This window comes from Eublepharis macularius, chromosome 8 (genome assembly GCF_028583425.1).
Source record: "Eublepharis macularius isolate TG4126 chromosome 8, MPM_Emac_v1.0, whole genome shotgun sequence".
In the NCBI taxonomy this organism is placed as follows: domain Eukaryota; kingdom Metazoa; phylum Chordata; class Lepidosauria; order Squamata; family Eublepharidae; genus Eublepharis; species Eublepharis macularius.
In genome coordinates, this window is record NC_072797.1 from 91406047 (window position 1) to 91420913 (window position 14867).

A 14867-nucleotide genomic window follows, 5' to 3' on the forward strand; every position below is an offset into this window, starting at 1 on the left:
GGGGTTACAACTGGTGTGTCAGGGACTCTTTTCACAAAGCAGAACTCCATTTTTCTCTAGATCCAGCTCAGTGAAGAATTGGGTTCCTTCTAATTCCAATACAAGATACTTATCTGCCAACTGTTTTCCTAAACTGAAAAATCTAAGTCTGCCTAGAACTAGATAAATACTCTAATTTAAAAACAGAAATAAATTAAATCTATCAAAATCTTCCAAACTGCAAAATGTTGTACAACTGAAACAAGAAATTGTTACTGTTGTATCTCTATATAAAGACATCGAACTTCATTCACTGATGGGGCTACCAAAACTTAGGATATTTCCACATAAATAAATAAATAAATAAATAAATAAATAAATAAATAAATAAATAAATATACAAACATATATGACACTGAGAGGTGACACTGAGAGATCTCTGTCTTTTGGTGCTACACCTCTGAAGATGCCAGCCACAGCTGCTGGCGAAACGTCAGGAACTACAATGCCAAGACCACGGCAATACAGCCCGGAAAACCCACAACAGCCAACAAGAATGTTATTGTAACAGGCTGCCCAGGGTGAGTCACTGTGTGTCATCAGCTGAAAGCATTGCTTGCTGAAAGTGTTGGTAGTAACAGTATTGCCCTTGCTCCAGAATTTAAGTATGGCCAAATGAACCAGAGCTCTAACTGAAGGCAGGCCAAGTTCCGCCCTCATTAGGGCTGCAGGGGTCCCCCTGGGTAGTACAAGCAATCATCTAATAAAAAGATTTGGAATTGATATGTGAACCCAGTCCAAGGGTATATGCAAGGCTACAGAGGTGAAAGGGGCACAAGAATAGGAGCAGCAGCTAATTTACAAAAAGGAATCTACATAAAACCGTGAGTAAACAATGGTCAGCTTCCATGTCCAGAAGAAGTGTGGCCTGATCAATCAGGGTGCCAAACAAAAGACTTCTTTTTGGTGGTGACTACAGCTTCCAACTTGATGAATTCTACTCCCAAAGCTACTGTAGTGCTCATTTCTGATGCCTCCTCATCCAGCTCTCTGGAAGCTTCCTTCTATAAAAGTCCATTTTAGGCAAGACTTTGCTTCCTCAAAGCCTCCCCTTGCCTCAGTCAGAAGGCTAACTTCCACCATCACCTGACCTGTCCCCTGACCTCTATCCCAGCCACAGGGGGGGGGGGGATGAGACTTTTGTTTCTTTTACACTCTGGTCCCTACATAAAGAACTTCCTTCATTGCCTTCCAGCTTGTGCTCAGTAATCTGATCTTGAGGCCCTGCTCTGCTGTATGACTTCAGACTCCTTGCTCATTTCCACCCCATCATGTGGCTGCTTCCATATTTTTCTCTCCTGGATTTGCCTCTTAAAATTTTACCTGAACATGCCAGCTTGGGTCCCATGTGGTCTCAGTGGACACACCTCCTGGTTTGTGAAAGTCTGAGGGCCATCATCTGATTACCTACCTACATAAGCTTGAAAACTATACTCAATGGTTTTTACATACAGAATCATACAAGGAGAGGTTACATAGAACTCTGCTTCTCAGCTACTTTCTCTCTCCCTTGAGTTATGAAGGGCACAGATGTGTGTTATCCCAGGAATAACTGGCATTTCTTGCAGGCCTTTCTCTGTTCATGCTTGATATCATTCTGACTGCATTCACTAAACAAAACTATCCCTGATTATTCTGCTAAATTCTGCCTCTGTCTGCTTCCCTACCTGCCTCGGAGCTTCATCCCTTTGCTTTAAATTTTTTTAGATATTTGTGTGTTATTCTCCTTACACTCCAGAGGAGTTAGCCGTGTTAGTCTGTAGTAGCAAAATCAAAAAGAGTCCAGTAGCACCTTTAAGACTAACCAATTTTATTGTAGCGTAAGCTTTCAAGAATCAAGTTCTCTTCGTCAGATGCATGGTACAGAAACTGGTCAAATATTTGACCAGTTTCTGTACCATGCATCCGACGAAGAGAACTTGATTCTCGAAAGCTTATGCTACAATAAAATTGGTTAGTCTTAAAGGTGCTACTGGGCTCTTTTCTCCTTACACTGGTGGTTAAAACATAAAACTGCAGCTCTCAAGTCAAAGGCAGAGAAAAATTTGTCTTCACTTGGCTTTTCCAAAGTCAATTTGGACCCAAGTAGGAAGCAGGCCTTATTCACAGAGACTTGAGTCTACCACATAAATACCTTCCTGAGCACACACAACAGTATTTGTTTGGAATTTGTTCTTGCACAACTGGTATAAAAATGAAACTTGGTACACATACTGCCCAAGAAACCCCAATCAACAATGAAGTTGGAAAACACAGAACACATTTCATAGATGAAATGGGTAATGACAAATCTTTCTTATGCAGACCAGCATTCCGGCAGAGAGCAAGCTAAACCACAAACGGATTGAATGTAGTGGTATGAAAGGTCTCTATTCACATATGAGAGACACCTTTGGATTGGAGAGGCAGCACTTGCAATGGAAGCCTAGAAACATCTATAAATGCAGAAAACACGCTATATTTATTAACAGAAAAGAAAAAAAAGAACTATCCACTGATTAGAAACTTACCTCTTCAAACACCGCAGCTTTGTTTACTTTTTCTCTGGAAATATCACAAATTTTTAGAATCCCCAGAGCAAATGCCTTCATGGCAGGATCCTCAATAAAGTCTGGATTATGAACATAAAGGCAAGTAAATACTGTCTGAGCCAAAGAGTGGCCTTCCAACCACGTTATCTGAAAATAAGTCAAAAATATAAAAGGTGAACAGGGCAATAGTATATCCCAATTTGTAAATATTTCACTGAACATTAAATATTGAATTTTCTTTCAATTACATTATTGTGAACAGGTGGAGAAACTATTTTATCTTTAAATACTGTTTATTTCCCCCCCATAAACTTGAGAAACAACTGCAGTTTCTAATATTAAAATTTCATTTATTGCATTCCAATGAACTAATCTCTAAATGTTGTGCATTAAACACATTATATCATCCTCTGTGTCATCCAACCTACCTCACAGAGATGTTGTTGTAAGAATACAAAAGAGGAGAGGAGAACAATGTTGTCAGCCACTTTGAGTCCCCATTGGGGAGAAAAGCATTAGGATATAAATATCTAAATATGAATAATAAGAAATGTGCACAATCCAGGTCATGAGAAGGGAGCAGTGGTCTCTCCATACACTAACAGAAGGGATGGGAAGTTTACAATGTGTCATTTGCACGCATTCAGCCCCAAGAGTTGTATATGTACATGATGCTTACTCTACTAAATTTGTACAACAAATCAAACCAACAGCCCAGGAACCGTATGCCTATTATCAGCCTGAGATTTTGTTTTATTGTTCTAATAATTTAAATTGAAAACTACCTTGAAAGCCCTAAAGCAGTATATAACAGCAACAAAATACGGTAACTGGATGCTAAGCTAGCCCAGCACTGGAAAACCATTCATGTCACCCAGCAGAGCACTCAGTTGATTGGGTCCCAGCCAGTCTTTAACAAGCTAACTGGAGGACTTTGCTGCAGCAAATGGTGTGGGACACAACACTTATCAGGGCACAAGCAGTATATGACTGAGAGCAAAAAAAGGGGCCGGCTAGACTGGTAGAACAGCAGCATCTTGGGTCCTACAGATGAACACACACTTACTTCCTGTCCCCAGTACACAGCATCGTAACTAGTAAAAACTATCATCCGCCATGCCTCATAATTCATTCTACATCCATGGGCTTAGTGGTTTAATAGTCAGTGCATAGCTTTCTCTTATTGACACCAGCATGCTAGACTGAAGTGTTGTTTAAGTTTATAAACTGATTTTTATTGAGCAAGCAAAGCAGCATTTCTAAAAGAGAAGGGGGATTTCATACCAAATGCACAATGTGAACATTTTATTCAATGTTTTATTGTCCAAATAGAATAGTGTTTTTAAATAACTAGTTTCAGGATAATTTATTGCAATTTAATATGGATCCTAATTTTAAAAGTTCAAAAATTAAAATGTGAGCTTTTCTAAAGCTTCATTGGCCTTGTTTTTAAACATCTCCCTCTGTCAACAGTGAGCATGAAAATATAATAGTCTTACCAAGCAGCAAAAGCAAGTGTCCATTATTCCTATCAACTCAGGTAAGGATAAGTCTTTAATTTTAATTGTACCATCCTTTAAAAGAACAAAAGACAAAGTGTGTAAGTTTGCATTTATAGCACATGAAGTGGTATTAGCATAAACAAAAATCACTTGCACTCATCACCTATTTAAGTTTAGCTATACATGAGCATATATATGTACCTGAAAAGCGTGGAGACACGTGTAACGCCAGTGGTATATATGCCACGTCTGCTGAGCTTGTGCTTCTGGCAAGCGGAGGAAGCCCATTTGTACAATCCCTGTACATATGACTATAAGAAAGCTCTCTTCCTTTCATTCTCTCCCTCAGTCTTTTGTATGTATAATTTACCACTTATTTATTTCCCTTATTTATAGCTAGCCTCTCACTGAGACACAAAGCGGATTACAGAGTCCAGAAAAGAAACAAAAAGTAATCATACAGTATAGAATATTGAATGAATGATGCAAAAGAACTAGGAGTACAAAACTTAATTACAAATAGAACAACAATGTGAAGAAGAAATACTTGTTCACACAACAGGAATTTGCTGCCAAAGACTGTAGTGATGTCAACATTTATAGAAATCTTTAAAAGGGGATTAGGAAGAATAGATCTATCAGTAGCTACTATCAGTGGCAGTAAACCTCTGAATACCAGTGCCAAGAGGCAACATCAAGGAAAGGCCTCAGCCTCTGTGCCCTGTTGTTGTCCCTCCAGAGTAACTGTCTGGCCACTGTGAAAGAGAGGATTCTGGAGTAGGCGAACCACTGGTCTAATCCAGCAGGGCTCTTCTTACGTTAACACACAGTGTAAGATATACAAAGGAACTAGGAAAACAAAACTGAACAGCAACACTAATGCACTAGGAGTAGGAATACAAAACTAAATGATAATGTGGGGAACTTAGGTCTCTTTTTAAACCTAATTAATGATATTACACATTCCATTAAATATGTGCATTTATTCCCATTTGCTATAATGTTCAACATCAACCTTTTATTTTTTTTAAGAATCTGACAAATACAGAAATGCAGCCAACCTTGATAGCTTGTTCAAAGTTAAGAACTTTTCGATTAACTTGGTTTCCAATCATACCAGCATCCATTTTTGGATCCATCATTTCAATAGCAGACATAGCTTCAAAAAGACCAAAACTAAAGGGCACAATACAGAACAACAACAACAAAAGAATTAGCATTAATTTGTATAAAGCAAAGCATTATTTTCAGATACTCATGTAGAAGCAGAAACTAAAGAATTTGCATACCTCTGTATATAAACAGAGGATTATGTCACATGTGTTATGTGAGAATATTCTCTGATATACATGATACACAATATCATGTAACCTTGCAGGCATATCATGTAACTTTGCAGTGTTGCCAGCCCTCCTCATTTTTGCCTGCGCACCCCCACCCACTCCCAGGCTGAATATATTTTGAAAATAAAAAAGCAAGACTTTTTGAAGGAGAAACTGTGAAGCAGGACTAATGAAATCACATTCTACCAGTTTGGACAATAAAGGCACCTCTCCCTTTATTGTCTGGTACATAGTATGCATCCACTGACTATTAATGTAATCTGGACATTATGCTCTGTGGCACCTTGGGATCCCCGACTCAAATCTTCCCATTGTTCCCAAAATTACTGCCACAGGAAGAACTCACAGTGAAATTCTAAGCAGAGTTACTCTAGTCTGAGACTACTGAAATCAGTGAGTGCTAGGGCTGTGCACGGGTGGGTAGACGTTGAAAATCAAGCGCTCAGCATTAAACATGGTCTCAAATAACAGTTCTTTAGAAACTGGAGAGAGAGAAAGGAGCCAACTACAATCCTCTTTAATTCTCCTTTGTTTTTGCCAGTCGACGTCTCAGGACCATTGCCGTACTGGGACAGGCATGGGAGGAGGAGAAGAAATGAAGAGACGCCTGGGAGGGGTGGGTGGAGCTCGGAAGGGGCTGGTTAGGACAAGCCTTTGGAGCACTAACCTGCCGTTCAGAGATGGGGGCTGCTTTTCTCAGGCCCGACGGGGCACTATAGCGGGGCTCAAGCGGGCAGTGGCCAGTAGTCTTTAGTCCGCGCATTCCGAGACTTACCACGGGCCTTTCCCCTGCTACCTGAAGGGAATGGGTGAGCGAGGATGGCAGATACGGTCTACCGGGCCCCCCCCTCACCCCCCCCCCGTGGCCCCGACAGCCAGGAAAAGAAGGGGCGGGGCGCCCAGCTACCCGCGCCGTTCGCGCTGCCTCGCCGGCTCCATTCACCGGGTGGGTAGATTCGGTATTCCTACTTCGGAATATCCCCAAGCCGCTTCGGATTCGGGGTTCAGGAATCGCTTTGGTATGCTCCTTGAAGATTCGGAGCATACTGAAGCGAGAGGGGGGAACTCCCCCCCACCCCCCTGGGGAGACCCCTCCACCCCCACCCAACCCTGGGAAGATCTCTCCAACCCCTGCCCTCTTACCTGGGTTATCAGCTGGGGAGCAGCGGTGGCGGCAGCACAAGGCTATGTGGCCTGGAGCCTTCTGGCTCCTCTGCCGCCGTGCCGCCGCCCGAGCCTGCGGGGTGGTGGGGAAGGCCAGAGCCGCCGCCTCCGGTCCTTCCTGCCCCTCAAATGGCCGCCGTGGAGCTGGCATGCCGCGGCCATTTGAGGGGTAGGAAGGGCCGGAGGCAGCGGCTCCGGCCTTCCCCACCACCCCGCAGGCTCGGGTGGCGGCGGCAGAGGAGCTGGCCTGGAGCCACCACAAGGTAGGTGGCGGGGGAGGTGGGGGGTTAATTTTTAAAGGGCCCTGCCGCTGCTTGCAAGCAGCGGCTGGGTCCTTTAAACAAGCCCCTAAGCTTTCCGAAGCATTTCCAAATGCTCCGGAAAGCTTTGCTTTGGTATTCCAAAGCGGGGCCAGCATGCTGGCACTTCTTCGGGGAATACCAAAGCATTCTGAATCGGGTTGCTTCGGGTAACTTTACCCAAAGCAAAACCCAAAGCGCACAGCCCTAGTGAGCGCAGACTGGAATAACTCTGCTTAGGATTTCACTGTCAGTGCCATATCTTCAGTTACCCCGGTATTCTGAAATGATTTTTTATTCTGAACTCTAGCTAATTTTACTTGCTTTCTCAACCAGATATTTTGCTAAAAGATTGTGTGATTTTCTAAAGTGTTTAATCAGAATTATTTACATATTTATGATTGACTGTGCAGGCACACCTGATGATTCTTTCATACGCTAATAGTAAGTTTGATCATTTTAGTTGTACAAATGGTTTTCGAATGATTTCTATGAATCCCTAACAAACTTTGGGATGGAATTCTCTGCTTTCACTCCTTTCTGCCTCTCTCTCTCTCTCCACTGTGAAGGCCACCTCTCCCTCACCTCAGTAAGTACCCCACCCCTCTGATTATTTCCCTGCAAACCAAGTTATCCCAAATTGTACTTAGAAGTTAGCTAGCAGGGCTAACTATGACTGTACAAGGCCATGGAACTAAGAGATCCTAATTAGCTGGGCAATAATTTTCCAGAACCATCAAGGAATCTGCTTTACAAGGCAGAGTTCTCTGAACTAATTAATCATAAGGACATCAGCCATCTCCTGGCCTTTTGTTAAGTTAATCAAGCCGTTACCTAGTCTTTCTTCAATAGGTGTGAGCTGGTCAATTGTCAGGTAAACTAGTCATGTTCATATTTGGAATTCTCTTTACCTTCTACTCTAATAAAATTCCAATCAGATTCAAAGTTTCTAGCCTGGGCCCAATCCCATCACAGCAGAGAAATTGCCCTCCTCTCAATGCAACTAGAAGTGCATAAAAGCCATCTATTAACTCCCAAACTTTTGTAACTGGTTTCTAGATCCTACCTGCTAGCCCAGCCCCATGGTTGGCTTACCCTTGCTTAGTTTCCCCTGGGCTTCCCAAATACTGCAACAGACTTCCTACACATTGGATCCTTCCTTTTTCTCCTGATTTCTATGCAGACTAAGAAAGGTATATCTTTGCTTCCCATCCTTACTCTATCTTTCCTTATTTTCCATTTCAAAATGCACCATACAGACAGCTGGCATTCTGATTCTCTAGACACTTCTCTTCTGTCCTGTTCTCCATTTCCCCCACTTTTACACTTTAAGCTTAGAGGTAACTGATGCTGCAATTGGAATAGTTTTGGTTGATATTTTCTGGGCATGTTTTGAAAATGTGCTAGTTACTTGTGCTTTGTTTTAATATTTTCTAGTGGGATAAGTTCCTCCCCCTCTTCCTAATATTGTATCCAATCCTCCAATAAACTCCATATTCATTTTTAAACCTTTAAAATTTGTTTCTGTAGTTCTTTTACTGCTGAATCATGCTCCTCACAGCCACCTCAACAGGAAGAGAGCCTGTTCCCACTCCCTGCACAAACAAGTAAGCTAGCTCCCCATAACAGTCTGAATATGCAAGTTCACATGTTTGCAGGGTTGTAGTAACGTAAGTACAAAAGCAACATTTTTAGTCCAATGTGAGAGATAGTCACTAGTGCCAACAGTACATGCTGCCTTCATCCATTCGCAGAGCTGTCTATGTTCATCTATTAAATCTAGGCACTGGCTAGTCTATCAGTTTTCTTCATGCACTAGTTGAAGGGGCTCAGGATGTTCAATGGAATTAAAAGGTTATGATGCTGTACTTGTTAAGCATGCTTATCTGGAAGTATATTACACCCTAATCAATTAGACATACTCTCGGCTAAAAAGTGTTGATGACTCAAGTGCTTTCGTATGAAGCAACCATTTGTAAAATGTGTATCTTGATCTAAAATATTTAAAATATGTTTAAACTATTGCCTTCAGCACAGTATTAAACATGCTAATACAAAATTAAGTTCCTCTACATTCAATGGGATCCTTAATTCTATTAAGTCTCAGTGTAGCTTTCAAGTTAACAACATCTTAGGATACACAGAATAAATCCTGAATCAGTGTTAGTCTATGTTATTCAGTTGTGGAATACCACCAAAGCTGCAATCAGAAGAAAACAGAATTGGAAACCAGCACCACAAAAATCAACAGAAGCTACTTCTAAATGTTTGTTTTAGACAGTGTGATAAGAAATAGACTTCACATACTTGTATACTTAGGATATACTCACAGTTTGTCATGAAGCAGCTCCCCCAACTTCAGTTCTAAAAGAAATTAAAGATCAACTCATCACACAAGTATTGACATATTTTCACTTCTAAACAAAATAAGCTCCAATTATATAATGTAAGAGAAAGAACACACAATGTTATCATTCAAAGTAGACGGCTAAATGGATAGTTATTTCTTCAGTTTGGTCTTAGTTTCAGTTAGAACCAAAACTCTATTCCTAGTTCCCCCTGGCTTGTCTGTCTTCTGAGCAAGCAGATGAAGTAACAGGGTACCTTGTTTTTCCACTCTGCAATTTACCCTATACTGCTTAGGTCCATTACAAATTCACAGGGAGAAACTTGGTGTGTGAGGGGTGGGGGAGAGCCCAGTTCCAAGCAATCCGTCTGGACTAGCTTAGCCCTTTAAGATGCACTTTTTCAGAAAGGTGGCTGAGATTCTTTGAATGAAGGAAAGGCCTGCTTGCCAACCATCTACCCCAACTTGCTCCAACTAGGGCAATAACAGCACAAGTGAGCATCAGCATGAGAGATGCTTATATGTCCTAGGCCTCTGTATAGAAGAGTCCTCTCCTACATTTCTCTATCTCCATATACGACAGTAGTGCTATGTATATCCACACATGTATTAAAGAAACCATGAGTACTATTTAAGTGACTATCTGGGTATGTACATCTGTCAAAGACTCTGATAGGCTATCAAGGTGGCAGGGAATTTAAAAATAATTTACGCATTCTTATAACAGAACTTTTGCACCAGATTCCACCCACAAGAAAATGCTGGACTCTGCTCCCAAATCAACTACTTTGCCCCAACACCTCCAACAATCTCATTCATTGTTTTCTAAACCTCAAGAAGTACATTACCTCTACAGCAGTCTTCAAAGTCTTGGGTAATGTCTATCCAGCTTGTATTGCTCTTTTCCATCTTCTCAGGTATGCTGGGCTCCCATCCCAAATCATCATCTTCTACGGAGGCTTTCATAACCATGATCCCACACCTGTACAGACGTTGAAAATCAAGCACTCGGCATTAAACACGGTCTCAAATAACAGTTCTTTAGAAACTGGAGAGAAAGGAGCCAACTACAATCCCCTTTCATTCTCCTTCGTTTTTGCCAGTCGACAGCTCAGGACCCTCGTCGTACTGGAGACAGGCATGGGGAGAAGAAGAGACGCCTGGGAGGGGTGGGTGGAGCTCGGAAGGGGCCGGTTAGGACAAGCCTTTGGAGCACTAACCTGCCGCTCGGAGATTGGGGCTGCTTTTCTCAGGCCCGACGGGACACTATAGCGGGGCTCAAGCGGGCAGTGGCTAGCAGTCTTTAGTCTGCGCATTCCGAGACTTACCGCGGGCCTTTCGCCCGCTACCTCAAGGGGATGGGTGAGCGAGGATGGCGGGATACGGTCTACCGGCCCCCCCCTCACCCCCCCCCCGTGGCCCCGACAGCCGGGAAAAGAAGGGGCGGGGCGCCCAGCTACCCGCGGCGTTCGCGCTGCCTCGCCGGCTCCGTTCACCTCCGCCTCCCACCAGCAGCCGAATCGACTTCCCCTTCCAAGCGCCACAGACATTCGTTCAAGACGCATGCGCAAAAGCACTGCTCTAGTCCCATTACCCTCGAACGGGCTCCGGATGCTGTGGCTGCACGCGTGCGCACGAAACGCCGTACTTCCTTTCCCCACAGACTAAAGAAGGTACCGGGCTAATTGTTATTTTATGGGCGGGCCGGCTTGTCTGCCTGTTTTGTCTGTCTCTTGTCAGAGCGGCAGGTGCTTTTAGGCACTTAGGGGTTTTATCATTGCGGTGATGGGGAAGACCGGTTTCCGCCCACTCCGGAAATAAAATTGAAGTAAAGCTAGAAGTGCATACTCAGGTTTTCTTTTGCCGTTTTTAAAAATGTCTTTGTAAATACTTCTTGCACGGGGAGGGACAAATAAGTTATCTGATATTATTGTTGTGTTATAATAGCGTGAGAAAGAAAATAATTTGTGGAATCCCCGGACGGGGACCAATACTGAGAGGCTTACAACAGTCCTAAAGTGTAGTTCAGAGTTATTCCCGTATTGTGCATGGCAGCATGGCTAGAATTGAGGCAGAAAGTTGTATAACTGCCCTGCTGTAACCGTGTGCAGGGAGGCATACTGTGTTCATGTCACTTTAGCATAGATCTCAGATAATACCAGAAACTAGGGGACACGTAAAAGGCGTACCGGCTGAGTTGGCGTACTAGAAAAAAAACCAAACTGTAGTAGTAGCATAATTGTGGAGCCAGCTGAAAGTCAGTAAGTAGTAAGCTACCTTTTAAATTTCACTCTCAAGCTGGCTGTTAAAAATAAAATAGGAGGGAGTAGAGAAAAAGGTAGTACTGGTAAAGCATCTGCTGTATGTTGCAGTCTTAAGGTAGCTTCTGAGGAAACTGCAACTTAACTAAGGCCTGGTTTATGCGTGCAGGAGAATAAGATGGAAGAGTACAGAGATGGAAGAATGGACTGCACCACAACAGATTGCAGACTGAGGATCACGTTTTGGAATACCCCATTTTAAAAACTCCTTGCAAATAGAAAACCAGCACAGTAAACAAAGAGAGGGAGTAAAAGCTTTTACCCTACAGTACTAGTTTTTAAAACTGGGCGGAGCCTTTTTATGTGAAGTAATATTCGGAATGAAGTCTATCACCCACAGTCTGAAATGGTGCATTCTCTTGTATCATCATAGCATCTAGTAAGCATAAACCAGAGCTGAGGTATTTTGTGATGAGTGGAGATGATCTCAGGTTGCACAATGTATACTGCATTGAAGAAGTTCTCTCCCATTGGAAATATACAGCTAGCAGTTATTTGCATCTCTCTAGTCTATCTCCAGTCAGTAATGTGAAAGGAGTACAGGTCATGTCCGTACCACCTAAATAAACATGAGAGACTGTAATATTAACATATATAGAGTTAAAAAATGTCAGTTAAATTTAGAAATCATTGTAATTTTCCTTTGGAAAATAAATGCATGTGTCCTGAGCTGGTGCTATAAATGCACCTCTTTCAGCTAGGCTACTTGCCACCTCCTTCTGTCTTCATATGTTGCTGCATCATCAAGACCAGAGGCAGAGTAATGTAGTCTCTTACTATCTTGATAAATGAACTGACTACTGCCACTTCAACCTGCCCATGTGGCTGTTGTTCCCTGCTGGGTGTAGAGCTTCAATTGTCAGTGATAGTGGAGCTTAAACTCAGGACTATGGCATGTGTGCTGTCCTATTGTCCAACAGTGTTGTTTCAACAATGTCACCTAAACAGGTATAGTTAGGGAGTTGGATTCAAGAGTGATTTTTCTGTCCTGTTGATGCTTGTTCGGAATTTGTTTCCCCACTTTTTAACCTACCCACCCACTGGTTTCTTACGGAGTGCTGTTGATCACTATGATGGGCAACCTCAGGTCAAGTATGCTTTCTTTGTCCTCATTCAGTGAGTCATGCCCCCTCTCCTCCTCTCACCCTCCTATATTTCCAAACCAATTAGTATTTTCAATATATCATTGTGCTTCTTTATATCATTGTGTCTTGTCCTGAAAATGTAACTACAGCAATAGGTTGTCGCAACACAGTTGTGCTGTTGCAGACTGGACTGATGTCTTACCTGGGAAGTTGCTGAAGGATGTTGTCTTGAAGATGATTTCCAACTGTGGTGCCATTACCAGGAAGTCACCATGGTGGGGCACAATGATTGCTTAGAGGTAATATTGCCTCATGTACCAGTGCCACTATATGGTACACTGTTGCCAAGTGTGGTGGAGTAATGGAACGGAAAAATATGTCACTTTTAGCAACCAACATGCTTCTTTCCCTATAATATGCTAGTAACAGTATCCAATAAACCCAGGACATAAATTTTCTCATGCACACCTCCCTCTGGGGCCCGTGCCAAACCTATATAAATAAAATGGTGTTAGTATTTTTGTACGTATTTAAATCAAGTCCAATTAATCCTATTTTTTTAATCTATCTTTCAAGATCATTTTGCACCCAAGATCCTAATTGAGTGATTTTATGTTTGTTTCTTAATGAAAGAGTAATTCAGGGTGCAAAAAGTATGTAAATTATACAAGGTAACAGCCATCATGTATTACAAAATTTAAAACCATGTATAAGTAATTATTAAAATATTGTGTGTTATGTGCCACCAAGTCACCTCCAACCTATGACGACCCTATGAATGAAAGACCTCCAAAACATCCTATCATTAACAGAGTTGCTCAGATCCTGCAAACTGGAGGACGTGGCTTCTTTTATTGAGTCAAGCCATCTCATGTTGGGTCTTCCTCTTTTCCTACTGCCTTCCACTTTTCCTAGCATTATTGACTTTTCCAGAGATTCTTGTCTTCTCATGATGTGACTAAAGTACGATAACTCTAGTCTTATCATTTTAGCTTCTAAGGAGGCTTGATTTGATCTATATGCATTTATTTGTCTTTTTGGCTATCCACGGTATCCACAAAACTCTCCTCCAGCACCACATTTCAAATGAATCAATTTTCTTCCTGTCAGCTTTCTTCACTGTCCAACTTTCACATCCATACATGACAGTGGGAAATACCATAGTTTGGATTATCTTGATCTTCATTCCCAGAGACATCTTTATCTTTAGGGATCTTATCTAGCTCCCTCACAGCTGGTCTTCCAAGTTTCAATCTTCTGCTTTCTTCATTGCAGTCTCCCTTTTGGTTGATGATTGAGCCTAGTAGTAGTAGTTGTTGTAGTAGTAGTAGTAATAGTAGTAATGGATCACAATTACTTATATAACACTTTGCAGCCAGTGTCTTTCTTCAAGCACAAAGTTGCAAACGCTGCAATTTGAAATTAGAAGTTAGTACTTGCTTTCTCCTTTTTCACCCACAGTAAAATTATCAAAATATTGTTCAAAGAATCTGGATAGCGAGAAGTAATCTGTTATATTTTTGTGTCTATATAGCAAAAGTATACTGTCTAGTGGATCATACACACTAAATGTTAAGATGGTATTTGTTTATGGGCAGCCTTCAGCCTTCTATATCCCTGAAGATGAGATAAATTCAAATTTTTCTGATGTGCAACCCACTTTACTCAAATTACTCCTCTTAGCAAAATTTCCTTTGAAATTCTTGAGAAGGATGCATGAGGAAAATAAATTCCTCATGCAAGATAGCATGAAGAATTTATCACTTCATCTCTCTAGCAGCTTATCTCACATCACAGGTTCTGGAGACTTTTGAAGGGACAAAAATACTGATGAAGCTGTATTTCCTTTCATGCCCAAATATCTTAGACACAGATATTTAATAATCTAGGAACATTTTGATTACTATTGAGTCTCGAAATCCTTTGTCCTGCGATGTATTTAGTCACTACAATACTCCATATATTTATTTTAGATGGTCTTATGTGCTGTTGGTGCATCCATGGATATATGCGTAGGTAACCCCCCTCAATACATACTCATTCACCTTTCCCACCCTCACTTTGTCCTAAAGCTTTTGCAATTTGGGAAATGAGAAACAGTGTCTAATGCTTATGAAATTTCATATGAAGAAACCAATATTCAGAGACATAAAATGTTATGAAACATTGAACAGAATTTCCTCTTTTTACACTATTTTATATACTGGCATTGCTTAACTACACTCAGAATTTTGCT

General features: G+C 41.7%; 1 protein-coding gene across 3 annotated transcripts in view; it reads right to left on the minus strand.

The window, feature by feature from the left end:
• Positions 1 to 10767, minus strand: part of NAA35 (N-alpha-acetyltransferase 35, NatC auxiliary subunit) — a 30582-nt gene extending 19815 nt beyond the window's left edge. The window contains exons 1-6 of one of the 3 annotated variants that reach the window (XM_054986587.1): positions 10686 to 10767; positions 10074 to 10207; positions 9209 to 9242; positions 5134 to 5248; positions 4070 to 4144; positions 2550 to 2717 (exon numbers count right to left, since the gene is read on the minus strand). In XM_054986587.1, the coding sequence (XP_054842562.1) occupies positions 2550 to 2717; positions 4070 to 4144; positions 5134 to 5248; positions 9209 to 9242; positions 10074 to 10197 (516 nt within the window). In that variant the 5' untranslated portion in view covers positions 10198 to 10207; positions 10686 to 10767. Of the gene's footprint in view, positions 1 to 2549; positions 2718 to 4069; positions 4145 to 5133; positions 5249 to 9208; positions 9243 to 10073; positions 10208 to 10445; positions 10498 to 10685 lie in introns of those variants that run through there. The other 2 variants (XM_054986588.1, XM_054986589.1) reach the window with 2 other exon arrangements.
• Positions 10768 to 14867: the final 4100 nt, after the last annotated feature.